The sequence below is a fragment of the Bombina bombina genome, chromosome 5, assembly GCF_027579735.1.
Source record: "Bombina bombina isolate aBomBom1 chromosome 5, aBomBom1.pri, whole genome shotgun sequence".
Lineage (NCBI taxonomy): Eukaryota > Metazoa > Chordata > Amphibia > Anura > Bombinatoridae > Bombina > Bombina bombina.
In genome coordinates, this window is record NC_069503.1 from 1032644203 (window position 1) to 1032663355 (window position 19153).

General features: G+C 34.3%; 1 protein-coding gene across 1 annotated transcript in view; it reads right to left on the reverse strand.

Annotated features, from left to right (window-relative positions):
* Positions 1-19153, reverse strand: part of CSMD3 (CUB and Sushi multiple domains 3) — a 1747434-nt gene that overhangs the window by 327126 nt on the left and 1401155 nt on the right. The window contains 2 exon segments of the mRNA XM_053715303.1: positions 2044-2113; positions 3248-3366. Coding sequence (XP_053571278.1) covers positions 2044-2113; positions 3248-3366 — 189 coding nt within the window.

Genomic DNA, 19153 nt, shown 5'->3' on the forward strand with positions numbered 1-19153 from the left:
ACACACAAACCGACTGCAAGGGAGACAGGGTGTGCATTGTCTGTCAGGTGTTTTAAGGCTGCAAGTGAGAGGTTGCGCTGTTTGTGATTGGTTTGACACAGTTGCAGAGGGAGGATAATGGTTTAATTAATTAAGTTGCCACGTCAGGTTTAACTGTTTGATATGTTCGGCTCAAATATATGTGAGTGCGTATGTAAAAAAAAAAAAAAAATCCCTGATTATGTTCCCCATGACTTAACCCAGCAGCATCCTATACAATGTATGATACATTGCTCATTTATTTTATTTTTTTTGCAAAATAAATAACTGGATTTGCTCTTATAAACCACAGCCCATCAAAATAGGCTAAGCTTGCATACAGATTAGATCTCATTATCTTATCACTCAAATGCATCCCTTTCTTATCTCTTTGTCTGTACAAAAACATTTTAGAACTGTATCTCTTCCACCTCCAACTGTGAGTGTAGTTTCATCTGATGGCTGTGTTTATATAGTTGTTAATAGCCTATACCTAGATATAGAAACTTTCAGTATAGGTGGGGACACTACATGCTAAATCAGCTATTTCAAATGCCAATATAAAGGCTAAGGAGCTATAATTGTAAACAATGTAATACACTCCAGCAGGTAAAATGGATCACTGGCAACAAATTAGAAGAGAGAAAGTGTTTGGGTAAACTTTCTCTTTAAATACAAGTAGGTTAGCAATTCAATAGTAAAACACAAGCAGAAAACTGAAACCAGTGGTAGGAACCAAACAAGCTTAAAGGGACATTAAACCAATTTTTTTCTTTCATGATTCAGATAGAGAATACAATTTTAAACAACATTCAATTTTACTTCTATTATCTAATTTGCTCCATTCTTTATATTTTCTTTGTTTAAGAAAAAGCAAAACACATGGGTGAGCCAATCACATGAGGCAAATATGTGCAGCTACCAATAAGAAGCCACTAAGCCTATCTAGATATGCTTTTCAGGAAACAATATCAAGAGAATGCAGCAAATTAGATAATAGTAGTAATTTAGAAAGTTGTTTAAAATGGTATTCTCTATCTGAATCATGAAAGAAAAAAATTGGGTTTAATGTACCTTTAAAGACAGTGTCCAGACAAAAGAAGTACAAACACCAGTAGACAGACATAGGATTGAATAAAGCAGTCAGGTAAAGGCAGTCTTAACAGTAAGGTTAGGACTAAAGCAAGACAACAAGCAAGTGTCATTGTAAAGATACAATGCTGGTCATGATGCAAAGTAATACACTGTCTAAAAGTATGCGTGATATGTGGCTCCTCGTGCTTTTGATTTAAGTGATTCAACTGAAGTCACTATACTTGACTGTTAGTAAAAATGTGGGTACTTAAATAAATGTGGCACATGCTTAACAAATATATTTTAAAAATATAGCAATAGTAGGAGACATATGGAGAATAAATAAGTACAGGGGTTAGTAAAAAAATAATAAATATTAATAAGCATGACAGGGAGATAGACATTGCGCATGCGTTAGGTGTTAGGTTTATTTTAGCAGCCAGTTTAGGGAGTTACGGGGCTCCAATAGTCAGCGTAAGGCTTCTTATGGCTGCTTTTTGTAGCGAGGTGAAAATGGAGTAAGATTTCTCCATTTTCGCCACGTAAGTCCTTACGCTGTATATTGGATACCAAATTGCGCGGGTTTGGTATACCTGCCTATGGCCCAAAAAACTACAGGCGACGGCAGAAATATACGCGCGTAACTTCTAGGTTACGCCGTATATATGATACCAAACCCGCGCAAATATTGGCATCGCCGACTTTTGCGGGCGACGATTTTTATCGGATCGACCCCCAGGTTTTATTACAACACTAATGTTTAATTTAGGCCATTGAGCTTACTAAGCTGGAGCATAATTAAATGAAATTAAATAACTATCTTCAGCACTTCTTGCCTAATTAAATGGTTTCTGTAAAGAAAAATGAGGTTGTTTAGAAGTTAAGGGAAAACACATTAATCATTCAATTAATTGCATAAAAAATAATTTAAAAAATGCAAATATATCTTACCAATGCAAATAGGTATAGGGTAATTCCACCGTCTAACAGGGCCAGGCATACACGTAATATGAGAATGCCCCTAAAAGAATTAAAAATACATGATTCATTCTTGTTAATTTCATAAAATAAGCAAATAAATAAATAATTACATTAATAAATACATTAATAAATAACACCTCCACCATTTTCAAACATTACTGCAGTAACCCCCAGCTAATTAAGGGACATTGCACACTAGATTTTTTTATTTTATTTTTTCTATAAATGTTTTGTAGATGATCTATTTATACAGCCCACCTGGGAGTGTTTTTGTAAAAAATTATAATGTTGCTTATTTTTTAAGAACATTGTGATGATTTTCAGACTCCTAACCAAGCCCCACAGTGTCAGATGCATACACGCGTTTACAGACTCCTGCTGGCTCCTGTTTATGTTATCTGTCTTTTCATATGTAGGGGAGGGGGTGTCTGCTCCTTTTGCTTTTCTAGCCCCTGTCAGTGGGTGTCCCAGACTACCCTCATCATCATTGCTAAACTGGGAGCTTCTAAATAAGTTTTAAAAAAAATAATAATACTGGATTTTTAGATCAGCATTGGTGCATATTCTTCTTTATAGTAGTGTCTATTATATGCAGTTATATGAAATTTAGTGCACGCTGTCCCTTTAACCTTCATGTCCTCAACAGCCCTCTTTAAAACTCATAATGAAAACTACCATCAAATTAATATTTTGTCTCACTGCTCATGATCTGCTGCCTCACTCTGTCAACCCCCTGCATAAGTTCCTTATGTAATCCAGAATTTGAATTTAAATCATGGACATAATATTAACCTCACAGTCTGTCTTACATGTTTTGTCACTAGTTCATACTTTCTTTTTTAATTATTTTCATACCACTATTATTTATTTAATTTTTTTTGCATTTTTACAAGCTTTAATATCATCTATCTGCCTTAAAAATGCATAACATTTCATAACTCTAACATTATCACTTACAATATAAAAATAAACACATCTTCAATGCTAGTTTAAATTTTCTCCTTTTACTGTATCTATTACTGATGACCATCAATTAATTTCTGTCAGTACAAATATGTCTGAGACATGAAAGCAAGATAGATAGATGATAGATAGATAAATAGATAGAATAAACATTACCATTACAAACACAGTGATCAGTTACAGAAAACCAGCACCATTTTAAAGGATTTACCTGAAGAGAATACCCTTGGTCACAATGGAAGGATACTACATCACCAACCATATATCTATCACCAACTTTTATTCCATTGCTTGGCATTAGTGGCTCTGGACAAGAGTCAAGGCCAATAGCTGAAAGAAAAGAAGATTAATGTTAGTAAATAGTAAGTGAAAGTTTATATTTCTAGACGGTATGCTAAATTTACCAGTAAGTATATCATGTATTCTTTGTCTATAAATCACAGTTAACACTTCCAAGTTATTGTTCTTGGTTTTTTTAACTCAATAGTTAATGTATAATTGTATTCTCTATCTGAATTATACAAGTAAAATTTTGGGTTTCATGTCCCTTTGAGTGAAAACTTTTTATTTTTTTATTTCTCGAAAAGGTTTCAGAATACATGAAGGAATATTTTTTTAGTTGGTTAACGGTACATTTCTCACTATAAATATGCATTTTTGTTAGTTTGTGATACAAAGACATTTATCGCTCAATTCAACTAATATACTTTTTCTACAACAAACTAATAATCAGCAACTTTTTGAGACTTCTTTATTGGATTACATGTTTAAACCAGCCTTCAGTTGGACAATTCATTTCCCAAATGAAAGTTAAACAAATGTGAGCTCATTTAAATATTTTAAGTGATTTATATAGGACTTTTTTATATATATGTGTGTGTGTATATATATATATATATATATATATATATATATATATATATATATATATATATATAAATATATATATATATATATATATATATATATATATATATATACAGGTTCTTTTTTTCAGAACAGACCAGTGCTGTAGTATTAAGCACCTGTCATTATTATTGTTAATAGCAAATTTGAAAACCTAGCATGCATTAATAGATCAACATTTCATTTGCTAAACAGCAGGTGTTTTGAGTTCAGTGAACATTATCTATTCATGTTTTCTAATTAACTTCTTTTTGACGCTGCTTGAAAATCTGCAAACTAATTACAGTAATTAAATAATCAAGATTTTCTAGGTGAATTCAAGCCAAAACTATCAGCTGCATTAAAGTCATTAGGACATCTGAACATTTTTCTTTCACTCTAATAATGTTTGTGTCAGTTAAAAAGAAAATTAAAAAAAATTAAACTTCAGCTCTGATTTTCAATGCTTCAAACTTGATCAAATAGGGACATAAAGATTCATTTTTATGTTTTAGGGTCATAAAAATTCATTTTTTAAAATATATGCATCGTATATATCAGCGATTAAGTTTTGCATTGCCAAAGATCTGCATAAAAATAAATGCTTCACCAGCATTTACAATTGTAATTTTGTTAGCAAAAGTTAGAGAGTTTTGCTATATATGAGCAATTCAGGGATTCAACTCTGGGTGTAAATAATAACCTGCCTTGATATAATCAATCACTGTAAACTTATCAAGCTTTATGGGCTAGTGAGAACCCTTAGTCAAATTTGCCCTCTGTATAGCATGTTGCCATGACAAAATTCAAAGAGACAGTCAAGTCAAAATTAAATTTTCATGATTCAGAAAGGGTATGCAATTTTAAACAACTTTCCAAATTATTTTTATCATCAAATTTGCTTTGCTCTCTTGCTATTCTTAGTTGAAAGGTAAACTTAGGTAGGCTTATATGCTTATTTCTTAGACCTTGAAGGCTGCTTCTTATCTGAATGCATTTGACAGGTTTTCACAGCTAGAGGGCATTCGTTTATTTGGGCCATATAGATTACATTGTGCTAATGCCCGTGGAGTCATTTATGAGTCAGTACTGATTGGCTAAAATGCAAGTCTGTCAAAAGAACTGAGATAAGGGGGTAGTCTGCCGAGGTGTAGATACAAGGTAATCACAGAGGTAAAAACATATATTAATATACCTTGTTGGTTATGCAAAACTGGGGAATGGATATATAAAGGGATTAGCTGTCCTTTAAAACAATAAACCTTCTGGAGTAGACTGTCCCTTTAAGTATGGTAGATTCCCTTGTGGTTTTCTTGAAGGGTTGGGGAAACCACAATTTTCAGAGTAAAACGACAGGAAAAATATGCAAAATAAAGCCTAAATATACATTGTACTGCTACGCTTTCTTGTTTAACTATTATTTATAGAATACAAATGCTGAATTAAATTTTGAATTTGATATACCTTATAAAAGGCAAGTAAATACCTTGTAATTACAAACATTTATGTTGTGATGATGTATAATAACATAGTAGCCAAGCCATAAAGTTTTCAAAACAAACTAACATCCTTTTACTGCCATTAGTTATCAATAGCCAAACTCCACCCACCATTTGTTTTATTTAGAAAAACCGATCAGGGTTTTAGTCCTCAGACAATAAGGCTAGTACCAGTTAAAATATTAAAACAGAGTGCATTGTTTTGCAGTTGTTAACTCAAAAAACAATTAGGGATAGATATGAAGTGGAATTCGCTTTGGGAAGTCAGCAGGGTGCATTTTAAGTTCTGAAAGTGAGAAAATCATACATTTTCAGAGCTAAATTACCTGAGAAGGAAAAATAAATAATTAAAGTATTGCAAAGTTGTTTCATAAAGCATATGTCCATATTGACATGATAGCATCACGCAGTTATTGCAGATTTGTCTTCTGCACATCCATGAGGGGAACTCCCATTCCTCCACATTCCAAAGGTGCTCTATTGGTTTGAGATCCGGTGACTGTGGAGGCCATTGGAGTACAGTGAACTCATTGTCATGCTCAAGAAACCAATTTGAGATGACATGGTGTATTATCCTGCTGGAAGTAGCCACCAGAAGATGGGTACACTGTAGTCATAAATGGATGGACATGGTCAGCAGCAATACTCAGGTACGCCATGGCAATTAAACAATGCTCAATTGGTACTAAGGGACCCAAAGTGTGTCAAGAAAATATCCCCCACACCATTACACTACCACCACCAACCTGAATTGTTTATACAAGGCAGAATGGATCCATGCTTCATGTTGTTTATGCCAAATTCTGACCCTACCATCTAAATGTTGCAGCTGAAATTGAGACTCATCCGACTAGGCTACATTTTTCCAATCTTTTATTGTCCGAGTTTGGTAAGCCTGTGCGAATTGTAGCCTCAGTTTTCTGTTCTTAGCTGACAGGAGTGGCACCCGGTGTGGTCTTTTGCTGCTGTCACCCATCTGCTTCAAGGTTTGACGTGTTGTGCATTCAGAGATGGTATTCTGCATACCTTGGTTGTAACAAGTTGTTATTTGAGTTACTGCTGCCTTTCTATCACTTCAAACCAGTCTGCCTATTCTCCTCTGTCTTCTGACATCAAAAAGGCATTTTTCGTCCACACTACTGCCGCTCACTGGATATAATCTCCTTTTTTTTTTTTTGGACCATTCTCTGTAAACCCTAGAGATAGTTGTGCGTGAAAATCCCAGTAGATCAGCAGTTTTTTAAATACTCAGACCAACAACCAAGCCACATTCAAAGTCAGTTAAATCCCCTTTCTTTCCCATTCTGATGCTCGGTATGAACTTCAGCAAGTCGTCTTTGCCAAGTCTAGATGCCTAAATGCATTGAGTTGCTGCCATGTGATTGGCTGATAAGCAATTTGTGTTATAAAGCAATTGAACTGGTGTACTTAATAAAATGGCCGGTGAGTGTATATATATATATATATATATATATATATATATATATATATATATATATATATATATATATATAAAAAAAAATTTAAACTCCACACTGCATGCAACGAGATACCAACTGGTGGAGTTAATATGTTACTATCTACTCAATCAGGCAAAGATGCTAGCACCAATTGTAAAGTGAAATGTAGCAGAAATTTCCTTTTTTTTTTCTATGTATATGTGTAGTGTGTTGGATGTGTATTGTATAAGTGTAGCTTGACACTCACTTATTTATATAGCACTTAAGTTTTGCAAAAAATAATCAACAAATTTACTTTAAATTTTAAGCATTCAAGATGCCTGAAAAAAATGCTAATTTGCAAATAATTTGTTTATTTACACCAACATTGCAAAAACCTGAAAATAAAGGTTTAATATTGGAACAAAGGAGTTCTTATTCAGAAATAAATATTTATTTATAAATAATGCATTATATTTATAGAAATGCTTAGAAATGTGTTACCCCATTCTGTTTAACTTTGCAAAGTTGCTGGTAGGAAAGCTTTGAACTAATACAGTAAAAAAAGGAATTAGTGACTTTGCTAACACCAGATCACAATTAATTACCATTTGACAGTATGCAACTGAATTTCTTTTTTAAACTCTCTAGAACTTGTATGTCTTGTAGATTACAGAGATGTACTTCCATGTAGCAGTTCAGCTGTAATTCTTTATGATGATGATGATGATTATAATTATTATTATTAATAATAATAATAATTATAATAGTAGTAGTAGTTGTAGAAGTAAAACTAATAATAAAAACAACAGCAATGCTTATGTTTTACCCTTTAAGGACACAGCTTTCTGTTTGTTCAATTGTTTTATGATGGAAAAATTCCATCATATGTCCTTAAGAGGTTAAATAAATCCTTTTTTGGTTACAATTAATAACAATGTCCATCTCCAAATACCTAGCTTCAGGATTAGGACCAAAAACATTACAATGCACTACTGGGAGCTAGCGGCTCATTGGTGACTCACATATTTGCTCATTGTCTCTCCAAACTTGTTTAGCTACCTCCCATTAGTGCATTGCTGCTCCTTCAACAAAGGAAACAATGAAGAAAATTAGATAATAGAAGTACATTGGAAAGCTGTTTAAACTGTGTATGCTGTATCTAAATCAGGCTTTGGGTTTCATACCACTTAAAGGGCCATTATACACCAAATTTGTCTTTGCAGAAATAGTTTGTAGATGATCTAGTTATATAGTCCATCTGGGAGTGTTTTTGTAACAATGTATAGTTTTGCTTATTTTTTTAATAACATTGTGCAGATTTTTAGACTCCTAACCAAGCCCCACAGTGTCAGAAGTAGACACACCTTTCCAGTCTACTGCTGGCTTCTGTTTGTATAATCTTTCTTTTCATTTGCATGGAAGGGGGAGAAGGGGAGTGTCTGCTATTAGCCTCTTGCACTGGGTGTTCCTGATAACCTAATCAACATTGATAAACTTGGAGCTTCTAAGTAAGTTTTTAAAAGGTTTTATACTGGATTTTAAGATCAGCATCTGTGCATAATCTTCTTTTTAGTAGTGTCTTTTATAGGAATTTATATGAAAATCAGTGTATACTGTCCCTTTAAAAAGAATAAAGCTTCCTTGGCAATTTTTTCATCTTTTAATGGGGGTTACATTAATTTATTTAATTCCAATCTACTTTTAATATATGGTTTACGTACTGTGATAAGAGGTAATTTATAAATGATTTGAATATGTTAACAAAATAATCGCAGAAATTGTTTAGTGTGCACATCAAAATGAACCTCCCATAATCTTAACCATACAGTTTGAATATCTCCATATTAAGACTAACAAGAGGTTTAGTTCCCATAGTTTTATATGAAAAGTTATAATAATCAAGTTTTGTTTAAAGGAATTGTCTAGTTAAAATTAAACTTTCTTGATTCAGATAGAGCATGCAATGTTAAGCAACTTTCTAACTTACTCCTGTTATCAATTTTTCTGTGTTCTCTTGGTATCTTTATTTGAACATGTAGGAATGTTCAAATTAGGAACCAGACCATTTTTGGCTCAGTAGACTGGCTAGCACTTGCTGATTACTGGCTACATTTAGCCACAAATCAGCAAGCACAACCCAGGTTCTGAACCAAAAATGGGTCGGCTCCTATACATTCCTGCTTTTCAAATAAAGATGCAAAGCGAAGGAAGAAAAATTGATAATTGGAGTAAAATAGAAAGTTTCTTAAAATTTGAATCTGAATTATGAAAGTTTAATTTTATTTTTAAAACCATATTTTATTTTTTTATTTTTTTAATAACAATGATAACTTTAATGATAGTTTCTCTTGAAGAGGTGAAATTCACTCTTAGGGGCATATTTATGAAAGTGCGAGCAGACATGATACAATGTAGCAGATCATGTCCGCTGCACATTGATAAATGCTGACAGCATACGCTTTCACCAGAACTGCTTGTGTAATACCGCCCCCTGCAGGTTCGCGGCCACTAGCAGGGGGTGTCAATCAACCTGATCGCATCAGGTTGATTTCTGTCCGCCGCGTCAGAGCAGGCGGACAAGTTATGGAACAGCAGTCTTTATAACTTCTGTTTCCGGCGAGACTGAAGGCTCAACCGGAAACAAGGGGCATAAAGCTTCATTCGGAGCTTGATAATTCAGCCCCTAAGTCTGAGTTTTACAGTCATTTTTTGAATATCATATTTCTGGTTTGCTTTCCATCTACAGCTTTTGACCTTGTGGCAATACAGAAAAGAAATAAAATAGTTTAATAGAGACAAAGAAAACAGTAAAAGCACACTCTGCTCATAAACTACGAGTCTGAGGTTTCATAAAATAATCAGAGCACTGTGGATATAACATTATTGTAATTGTATTCCATTATCACAAGACAGAAAATTGGAAAAAAAAGATTGGGATGAGGAAAAGGATGACCCAGAAATGCTGCATTTACTTTACAGTGCCAAAAAAAATATTTAAGAATATAAATAAATGCAGGATTGGGAAATGAGGCCACTATTTTTTTTTTGCCACATTATTTAGATATAGAGATTACAAGCTGTAATGTAACTTCATGTCCTGCAGGTAACTAGTACGTATATGGCTAGATTACAAGTGGAGCACAATCTATAGTGCAAGGTGCCCCATACTTTGTGCAACCTCGCAATGCACAATCTGGTATTACAAGTGAACAATTAAATATTTTTTAGTATCCCATATTAATTAATATTCGTACCTCGGAATCTTTTGGATTTTATATGGATTCTCTGGATTTATGCAATAGTCTTTAGTTTGTTTAGCTCTGTATTTTCTATACAAAAAGGGAAGGGGGTGACATTATTTTTGTGCCACTCCAATTTTGAAACATAAACAATGATTTCTTTCTCTTTTTCATCGTACTGCAAACCTCCAGTTTGGACATCTGCCCCGCTGTCCCTCTCACTGCTTCTTCACTAGGACAAATGTCAAAATACCCAGAGTCAAACCAGAAACAGCCATTGCCCACATGTACCCCCTTAACCTTTGAGTCCTGTACCCCCTAACCTTGCAGTCCTGGAAAGCCAGTGAGAAACATTGGGATATATGATACAGCGTATAATGAACCACACACAATATGCAGGAGAAACAGCAACAGAGTTTTCAGTCAAAGAGCTTTAATATTTATTTTATGTTGGTCAATTAAAGGGACAGTCTACTCTATTAACTATTTTTTATTTATTTTTAAAGAGAGCTAACACCTTTACTAGCCATTTCCCTGATTTTCACAACCAACGTTGTTATATTAATATACTTTATAACCTTTACATCTCTAAATGTCTGCCTGTCTCTAAGCCAATACAGACTGCCTCTTATCTTAGAGCATTTTTATAGATTTTCACAGCAAGACACTTCTAGTTCATGTGTGCCATATAGATAATATTGTGCTCCCTCCCAAGGAGTTATTCATGAGTCAGCACAAATTGGCTAAAATGCAAGTCTTTAAATAGTACTGAGTTAAGGGGGCAGTCTGAAGAGGTTTAGATACAAGGTAATCACAAAGGTAAAAAATATATTAGATAATAACCATGTTGGTTATGTAAAACTGGGAAATGGGTAATAAAGGGATTATCTATCTTTTAAAACAAAACTTTTGGTGTGGACTGGCCCTTTAAGTGAGGGAACAATGTGTAAGAAGTTGATCCCCCTCCCCCTTTAGATACAACAGAACACATTTAAAATGCAATATCCACTTAAGAAAAACATAAAAATAAGAATGTTTGTACTCAATTTACACTTAGAATTGGAGTCTAAGCATTTCTAAAGCTTCTGACAGTCATGGTACTAAAAATATATTTTTTTTCCTTCTACATAAGAGGAGGCATTCTGATTTTATTTCTTAAGTTCTAACTGTTTCTTGTTTGTTTTTAGTAAGGATAAAAGGTACCTAAAAACATTAAACATTCTCCACACTATATTAGAAGCATAAAACTTTCATTTTCCCAATCCATTGAAAAAAAAAAAAAAAAAAAATTTTAGAAAGCATTCATGTTGCATAAAATGCATTATAGCTCAATAATACATTTTATTCTCCAACACAGACAGCTCACTGCTCCATTACTTGACAATTTTCTTAAAATAGTTTTATTTTGTCCAATGAATCAGGAAGATTTTGTATTTTATATACTGCTTACACTGATCTAATCTAATCTCCATGTATCATCTGTGAAACTTTAAAAAGATGGAACAGTGACTCCTAAAACATGCTTCTGATGGAAAATGTATATTTAAAAAAAAATATTGTGCAAAATATATTATGATGGTTAGAACACATTCACTTTACAAGCATAATTGTGTATGTGTTTTATGTGTTTGAAATAATCTCATTTAGATTTAGAAATTACAGAAATAATACATAAAAAATAGACTTTGTTATTCAATCTAAATTAAATAATTATCAATCACATGTTTTATCAAATGTCTAAACCAAATCCTTCAACTGTTCCTGGGCATTATATCTATATTAAGTTATGGGTTGCATGAATAGATTTATGATTTGTATATATGATAAAATGTAACCAAAGTTTTAAATATATAATTAAAAGTCCTTTTAACATTCAATTGAAATGCGTTGAATTTAAATGTTCCATGTTTCAGATATAAAAGAATTACATGTTTTCAATTGTCCAGTGTGTGTTAACATTGTGGGGGACTTTCAAAATAATTATTGAGAACATAAAACAAGCTGAAGGTTTTATTGGTAGATTTTTATATTAACTAAGTTTTGAATTTGAAAACACTTAATGAATTATGCAATATCTTCTAAAAAGTATAGCAAAATCACTAAATTTGGAGAACCATTATGAAAGATACTATAAAAACTATTTAGCAGAAAATGTCTAGTGACAAAATTGTGTTTCTTTGTATCAGACACTAATGAATAAAAAATAAAGCTCAACATATTAACTAACTTTGCTTCTTTCCTGATCAAGTATGTTTTCAAAACTGTATTCTGTTGTATATAAATATATTGTAAATGTAACATTTCTCAACCTGTTAAAGAGTTTAAATTCAATGGAAAAAAAAAAAACATCATATAAAAAATCAATACAGCTGAAACTCTGTTGTTTTCAGTACCACATCATATAATATCTGGACCACAATTTTAAAAGATCAAATATGGGTGTAATGTCAATTTCACTCAAAGTATAAGCTTTGATCTTATAATAGTTTTAAAAATATTGCACATAATGCTTTAAACAAGGAAGACAGTGTTGAGATATGACCAGTCAAGAAGCAGACATTTTACATTGTAAGTGATTTGCCCATCTGTTCTTTCCTGCCTAGGACCAACAGTTCTCTGTGGTTCCAGAACAGGACATTAACTATGTGTTTAACCCATTTGCGAAGGTTAAACACATAAGGCCCTATACCCTAAAGCTCCCTGGTTTGGCAAGATTGCATAAGAAGCCACATCAATATTATGAGGCCGCTCAGGGATTGTTTTAAAATCAATTTTTACCCTGGTACATGTGTTTTTCAGTTCCCTAATATTTTGTATGTGTTGGAGAGACACTTAGATTACAATATAATGCTTGACTGGCAAGTTTTTAAAAATCAGACCCACAAAGTTGCCACAGTAAAAAAAAATGATGTGCTATAACGAATAATACAAAAAAAATAAACAAAATTGTTCCTGTGTACATTTAAAACAAAATGTAAACCTTTGGTGGTTCGCTCGGTTTGATAAATGTCCAAAGTGATATGTTGTGTTTTTGTTTAAAAGCTTTGTTTTATTAATGATAATACAAACTGATGGGTTTTTTTTTTGGCTTGGAAATGAATATGCCCTTTACAGTAAAATGGCAGTACCGTGTTAGCCAGTGTATTAAAAAAAGTAAAAATGATTTTATAAGAAAATAACAAACATTATGTACATGTGATACCTTTTAATAGCTACTTAAAGGGACAGTAAAGTTAAAATTGGATATTCATGATTTTGACAGAACATACAATTTAAAATATCTTTCCAATTTACTTCTAATATTTAATTTGCTTCCTTCTCTTGTTATCATTCGCTGAAAGGTTTATCTAGGTAAGCTCAGGAGCAGCAAATAACCTAGGTTCAATCTGCAAATTTCATAATAGAAGTAAACTGGAAAGTTCTTTAACCCCTCAACGACCAAGGATGTACAGGGTACATCCTACAAAAACTGTCACTTATTGACCAAGGACGTACCCTGTACAACCTCAGGGGTTTGAACCGGTGGAAGCGATTGTGATTGCTTCGAGCTGCTTACAGGGTATTGCAGTGATGCCTCGATATTGAGGCATCATGCAATACCCTTTTTTTAACAACGGATTCAGAGAGAGCCATTCTGTGGCCCTCTCTGCATGGGCCAGCGATGGTCCCGATCGTTGGTGGGTGGGAGTCATTGCAGGGAGGTGGTTGGGTGGTCCATTGCTGGAGGATATCCGGTAGAGGGGGCAGGATTGCAAGCAAGGATGCCAGGAGTGCGCACGGGCAGGAGCGGGTGGGACTGCTACACTATGGAACCTGTAAAGGGAAGGAGGGAGAGGGGGGGATACGTGTTATCCAAGGGATCTGGGAGGGAGTGGGGGTAGGTTATTGAGGGGGGCAGCTACACTACAGAATTTTTTTTTTATTTTTATTTTTTAACAAGAAAAAGCTAATTATATTGCAAACTGGGTACTGGCAGACAGCAGCAAGTACCCAAGATGGTGGCAAATAGATAGAGGGGGGAGGGTTATAGAGCTGTTTTGGGGGGGATCAGGGAGGTTGGGGGCTTAGAGGGGAACCTACATTGCAGAATATATATATTTTTTTAAAAAGCCTTTTATTTTAGTACTGGCAGACTTTCTGCCAGTACTTAAAGGGACAGTCTACACCAGAATTTTTATTGTTTTAAAAGATAGATAATCCCTTTATTACCCATTCCCCAGTTTTGTATAACCAACACAGTTATAATAATATACTTTTAACCTCTGTGATTATCTTGTATCTAAGCCTCTGCAAACTGCCCCTTTTTTCAGTTCTTTTGACAGACTTGCAGTCTAGACAATCAGTGCCTGCTCCCAGATTACTTCACGTGCACGAGCACAGTGTTATCTATATGAAATATGTGAACTAACACCCTCTAGTGGTGAAAAACTGTTAAAATGCAATCTGAAAGAGGTGGGCTTCAAAGTCTAAGAAATCAGCATATGAACCTCTTAGGTTAAGCTTTCAACTAAGAATACCAAGAGAACAAAGCAAAATTGGCGATAAAAGTAAATTGGAAAATTGTTTAAAATTGCATGCTCTATCTGAATCATGAAAGTTTATTTTGGCCTAGACTGTCCCTTTAAGATTGCAGGGACATTTGTGGGGTGGGGGAGGGAAGAGAGTTGTCAGGGAGGGATAAGGGGTTGGAATGTGTCAGTTGGGAGGCTGATCTTTAAACTAAAGCTAAAATTAACCTTAAAAGATCCCTACAAGCTAGATAATTAACCCCATTCACTGCTGGGCATAATTCAAGTGTGGTGCACAGCGGCATTTAGCGGCCTTCTAATTACTAAAAAGCAATGCCAAAGCCATATATGACTGCTATTTCTGAACATAGGGGATCCCAGAGAAGCATGTACAACCATTTGTGCCATCATTGCACAAGCTGTTTGTAAATAATTTCAGTTAGAAAGCAAAAGTTTGTGAAAAAGTTTGTGAAAAAATTAAAGATTTTTTTTTTTATTTGATGCCCTTTGATGGTGAAATGGCGGCATAAAATATACCAAAATGGGCCTAGATCAATACTTTGGGTTGTCTACTAAAAATATATATATACATGTCAAGCGATATTCAGGGATTCCTGACAGATTTCAGTGTTACAACGTAACTATCGGTAATTTTGAAAAAAAAAATGGTTTGGAAATAGCAAAGTTTTTTTTTTTTTTTCATCATATTTTATCATTTTTTTTATAGTAAATTATAAGATATGATGAAACTAATGGTATCTTTACAAATTAAATTTAATGGTGAGAAAAATGGTAAGCAAATTGAAAAGTGCTGTGGTCACTAAGGGGTTAAAATTGTATGCTCTACCAGAATTATGAAAAAAAAAAAATGTGTTTATGGCCCTTTAATAGTAACTACGACTGCAAGCTTTCTGGACACTGATTTCCCTTTGTCATGCATTCAGAATTGCCAGTGTCCTGGGAGCTTGCAATTGTATACACTATTAGCTATTAAAAGGTATCACCTGTTCATCCCTTTTGTTACTTTCTTACAACATTATTTTTACTTCCTTTACAGTGAAATTAAAATGTTATTAAATGGACACTAAAGTTGGAATTAAACTTTCATGATTCAGGCAGAGCATGCACTTTAAAAAGATAAACTTTACAATTTACTGCTACTATAAATTTGTGCTCAGTCTTTTTATATGCATACTTTCTGAGACACCACCTCCTACTGGGCATTTCCAATAGATCAGTGTATATGTATATGATTCTGATTTAGGCAGATGGCTGTTGCATGATATAGTGTGTAGGGAGATGGAATCAATCTTTGACATTTCTCATAAAAAAATTAATATCTCGCGTATGGCTTCAAAACTCCCTCAATATCATCATATACTAATTATCCCTTGTATAGACACTATAAATCTCTATAACTTTTAAAAACTCTGCTTTGAAATCCAAATCTTATGTCTGGTGCTTTAAAGTAATATTTTACTATATCTTCTATCCATTATCTGGCCAAATCTTGCTACTTCCAAATAGTGACATTCTTTTCCTCAAACAGTAAAACATCTGAACCACCAACTTATTATATCTCTTATTATCTAAGGCATTGTCCTATCAACAGATTATCTAATATCTGATCTATCCTAAATGCCTCTGCCAGACTTTTCCCACTTCTCCATGAAAGTCCTTGCACTGGCTACCTTTAGCTGCCCGGATAAAATTCGAAATATCTCTACAACACCACACCTCACTGCATCTTGTCACATAATCCCCCCCCCCCCCCTGCTGCCTCTTTAAGACTTGTACCCTCCAATCCCTGTCAACATCACTTCTAACTCCTTTTTTTTTAGGATTTATTTCTTACTGTACCTATTCTCTGGCAGTCTCTTCCCTAATTTGTCAGGGGCTCCTTCAGTTTTTAAAAGCTTTAGACCTTCCATCAAAATATAAATATTTATATAAACCTGTGTCCTAATCTCAAAATTTAATTCAATTCAAGACCATTCTTAAAACCAGGTCATTGATGGATTTAAACAAACAATGAGTTTACACTGCATAGTAGATGAGGTTGAAAAAACACAGAAGTACATTGAGTTTAACCTATACAAATCTTAATATACTAACAAGAAAAGCTCCAGTTGATCTTAAATTAATCCCATCAAAAAAGTTGATCTATTTAACACAAGCAGTCATATCCCTGAATTCTGTTTCTAGCCAGAAATGTATCTAAGGTATTGGCATTTACTACCTCATTAGGCAATGCACTACATGCTAAACTCCCCACCCTTTATTTCCAGATACTTCTTGATTGACTACCTCTTGATTGTATGCTCCCTATGAACAGAGCTATTTAATCATTGTAGCTTATTTTTGACTAGTCTTTTTTTACGTTAACCCCCTACATACAGTGCTATGAAATCTGCTGCCAATTTAAAAATAATAATAATAATAATAATAGTAACACGTGTACAAGATTAAACATTGAACTTGATAATCACAGGAGAATAACTCAATTTTTATTTTTTAATATTCATTATCTTTTTCTGTAGTTAAAGGGACACTAAACCCTAACATTTTCTTTCATTATTCAGATAGGTCTAGATTTGGAGTTTGGCGGTAGCCGTGAAAACCAGCGTTAGAGGCTCCTAACGCTGGTTTTAGGCTACCTCCGGTATTTGGAGTCACTCAAAAAAGGGTCTAACGCTCACTTTTCAGCCGCAACTTTTCCATACCGCAGATCCCCTTACGTCAATTGCGTATCCTATCTTTTCAATGGGATTTTTCTAACTCCGGTATTTAGAGTCGTGTCTGAAGTGAGCGTTAGAATTCTAACGACAAAACTCCAGCCGCAGAAAAAAGTCAGTAGTTAAGAGCTTTCTGGGCTAACGCCGGTTCATAAAGCTCTTAACTACTGTACTCTAAAGTACACTAACACCCATAAACTACCTATGTACCCCTAAACCGAGGCCCCCCCACATCGCCGCCACTCGATTAAATTTTTTTAACCCCTAATCTGCCGACCGCCACCTACGTTATCCTTATGTACCCCTAATCTGCTGCCCCTAACACCGCCGACCCCTATATTATATTTATTAACCCCTAACCTGCCCCCCACAACGTCGCAGCCAGCTACCTACAATAATTAACCCCTAATCTGCCGACCGCAAAGCGCTGCTACTTAAGTTATCCTTATGTACCCCTAATCTGCTGCCCCTAACACCGCCGACCCCTATATTATATTTATTAACCCCTAATCTGCCCCCCTCAACGTCGCCTCCACCTGCCTACACTTATTAACCCCTAATCTGCCGAGCGGACCGCACCGCTACTATAATAAAGTTATTAACCCCTAATCCGCCTCACTAACCCTATAATAAATAGTATTAACCCCTAATCTGCCCTCCCTAACATCGCCGACACCTAATTTCAATTATTAACCCCTAATCTGCCGACCGGAGCTCACCGCTATTCTAATAAATGTATTAACCCCTAAAGCTAAGTCTAACCCTAACACTAACACCCCCCTAACTTAAATATAATTTAAATCTAACGAAATTAATTAACTCTTATTAAATAAATTATTCCTATTTAAAGCTAAATACTTACCTGTAAAATAAATCTTAATATAGCTACAATATAAATTATTATTATATTATAGCTATTTTAGGATTTATATTTATTTTACAGGTAACTTTGTATTTATTTTAACCAGGTACAATAGCTATTAAATAGTTAAGAACTACTTAATAGCTAAAATAGTTAAAATAATTACAAAATTACCTGTAAAATAAATCCTAACCTAAGTTACAATTAAACCTAACACTATACTATCATTAAATTAATTAAATAAAATACCTACAATTACCTACAATTAAACCTAACACTACACTATCAATACATTAATTAAATACAATACCTACAAATAACTACAATGAAATAAACTAACTAAAGTACAAAAAATAAAAAAGAACTAAGTTACAAAAAATAAAAAAATATTTACAAACATAAGAAAAATATTACAACAATTTTAAACTAATTACACCTACTCTAAGCCCCCTAATAAAATAACAAAGACCCCCAAAATAAAAAATGCCCTACCCTATTCTAAATTACTAAAGTTCAAAGCTCTTTTACCTTACCAGCCCTGAACAGGGCCCTTTCCGGGGCATGCCCCAAGAAGTTCAGCTCTTTTGCCTGTAAAAAAAAAAACACATACAATACCCCCCCCAACATTACAACCCACCACCCACATACCCCTAATCTAACCCAAACCCCCCTTAAATAAACCTAACACTAAGCCCCTGAAGATCTCCCTACCTTGTCTTCACCTCACCAGGTATCACCGATCGGTCCTGGCTCCAAAATCTTCATCCAACACAAGTGGGGGCTGGTGATCCATCATCCGGTGGCTGAAGAGGTCCAGAAGAGGCTCCAAAGTCTTCATCCTATCCGGGAAGAAGAGTAGATCCGGACCGGCAACCATCATCTTCCAAGCGGCATCTTCTATCTTCATCCGATGAGGACCGGCTCCATCCTGAAGACCTCCACCGCGG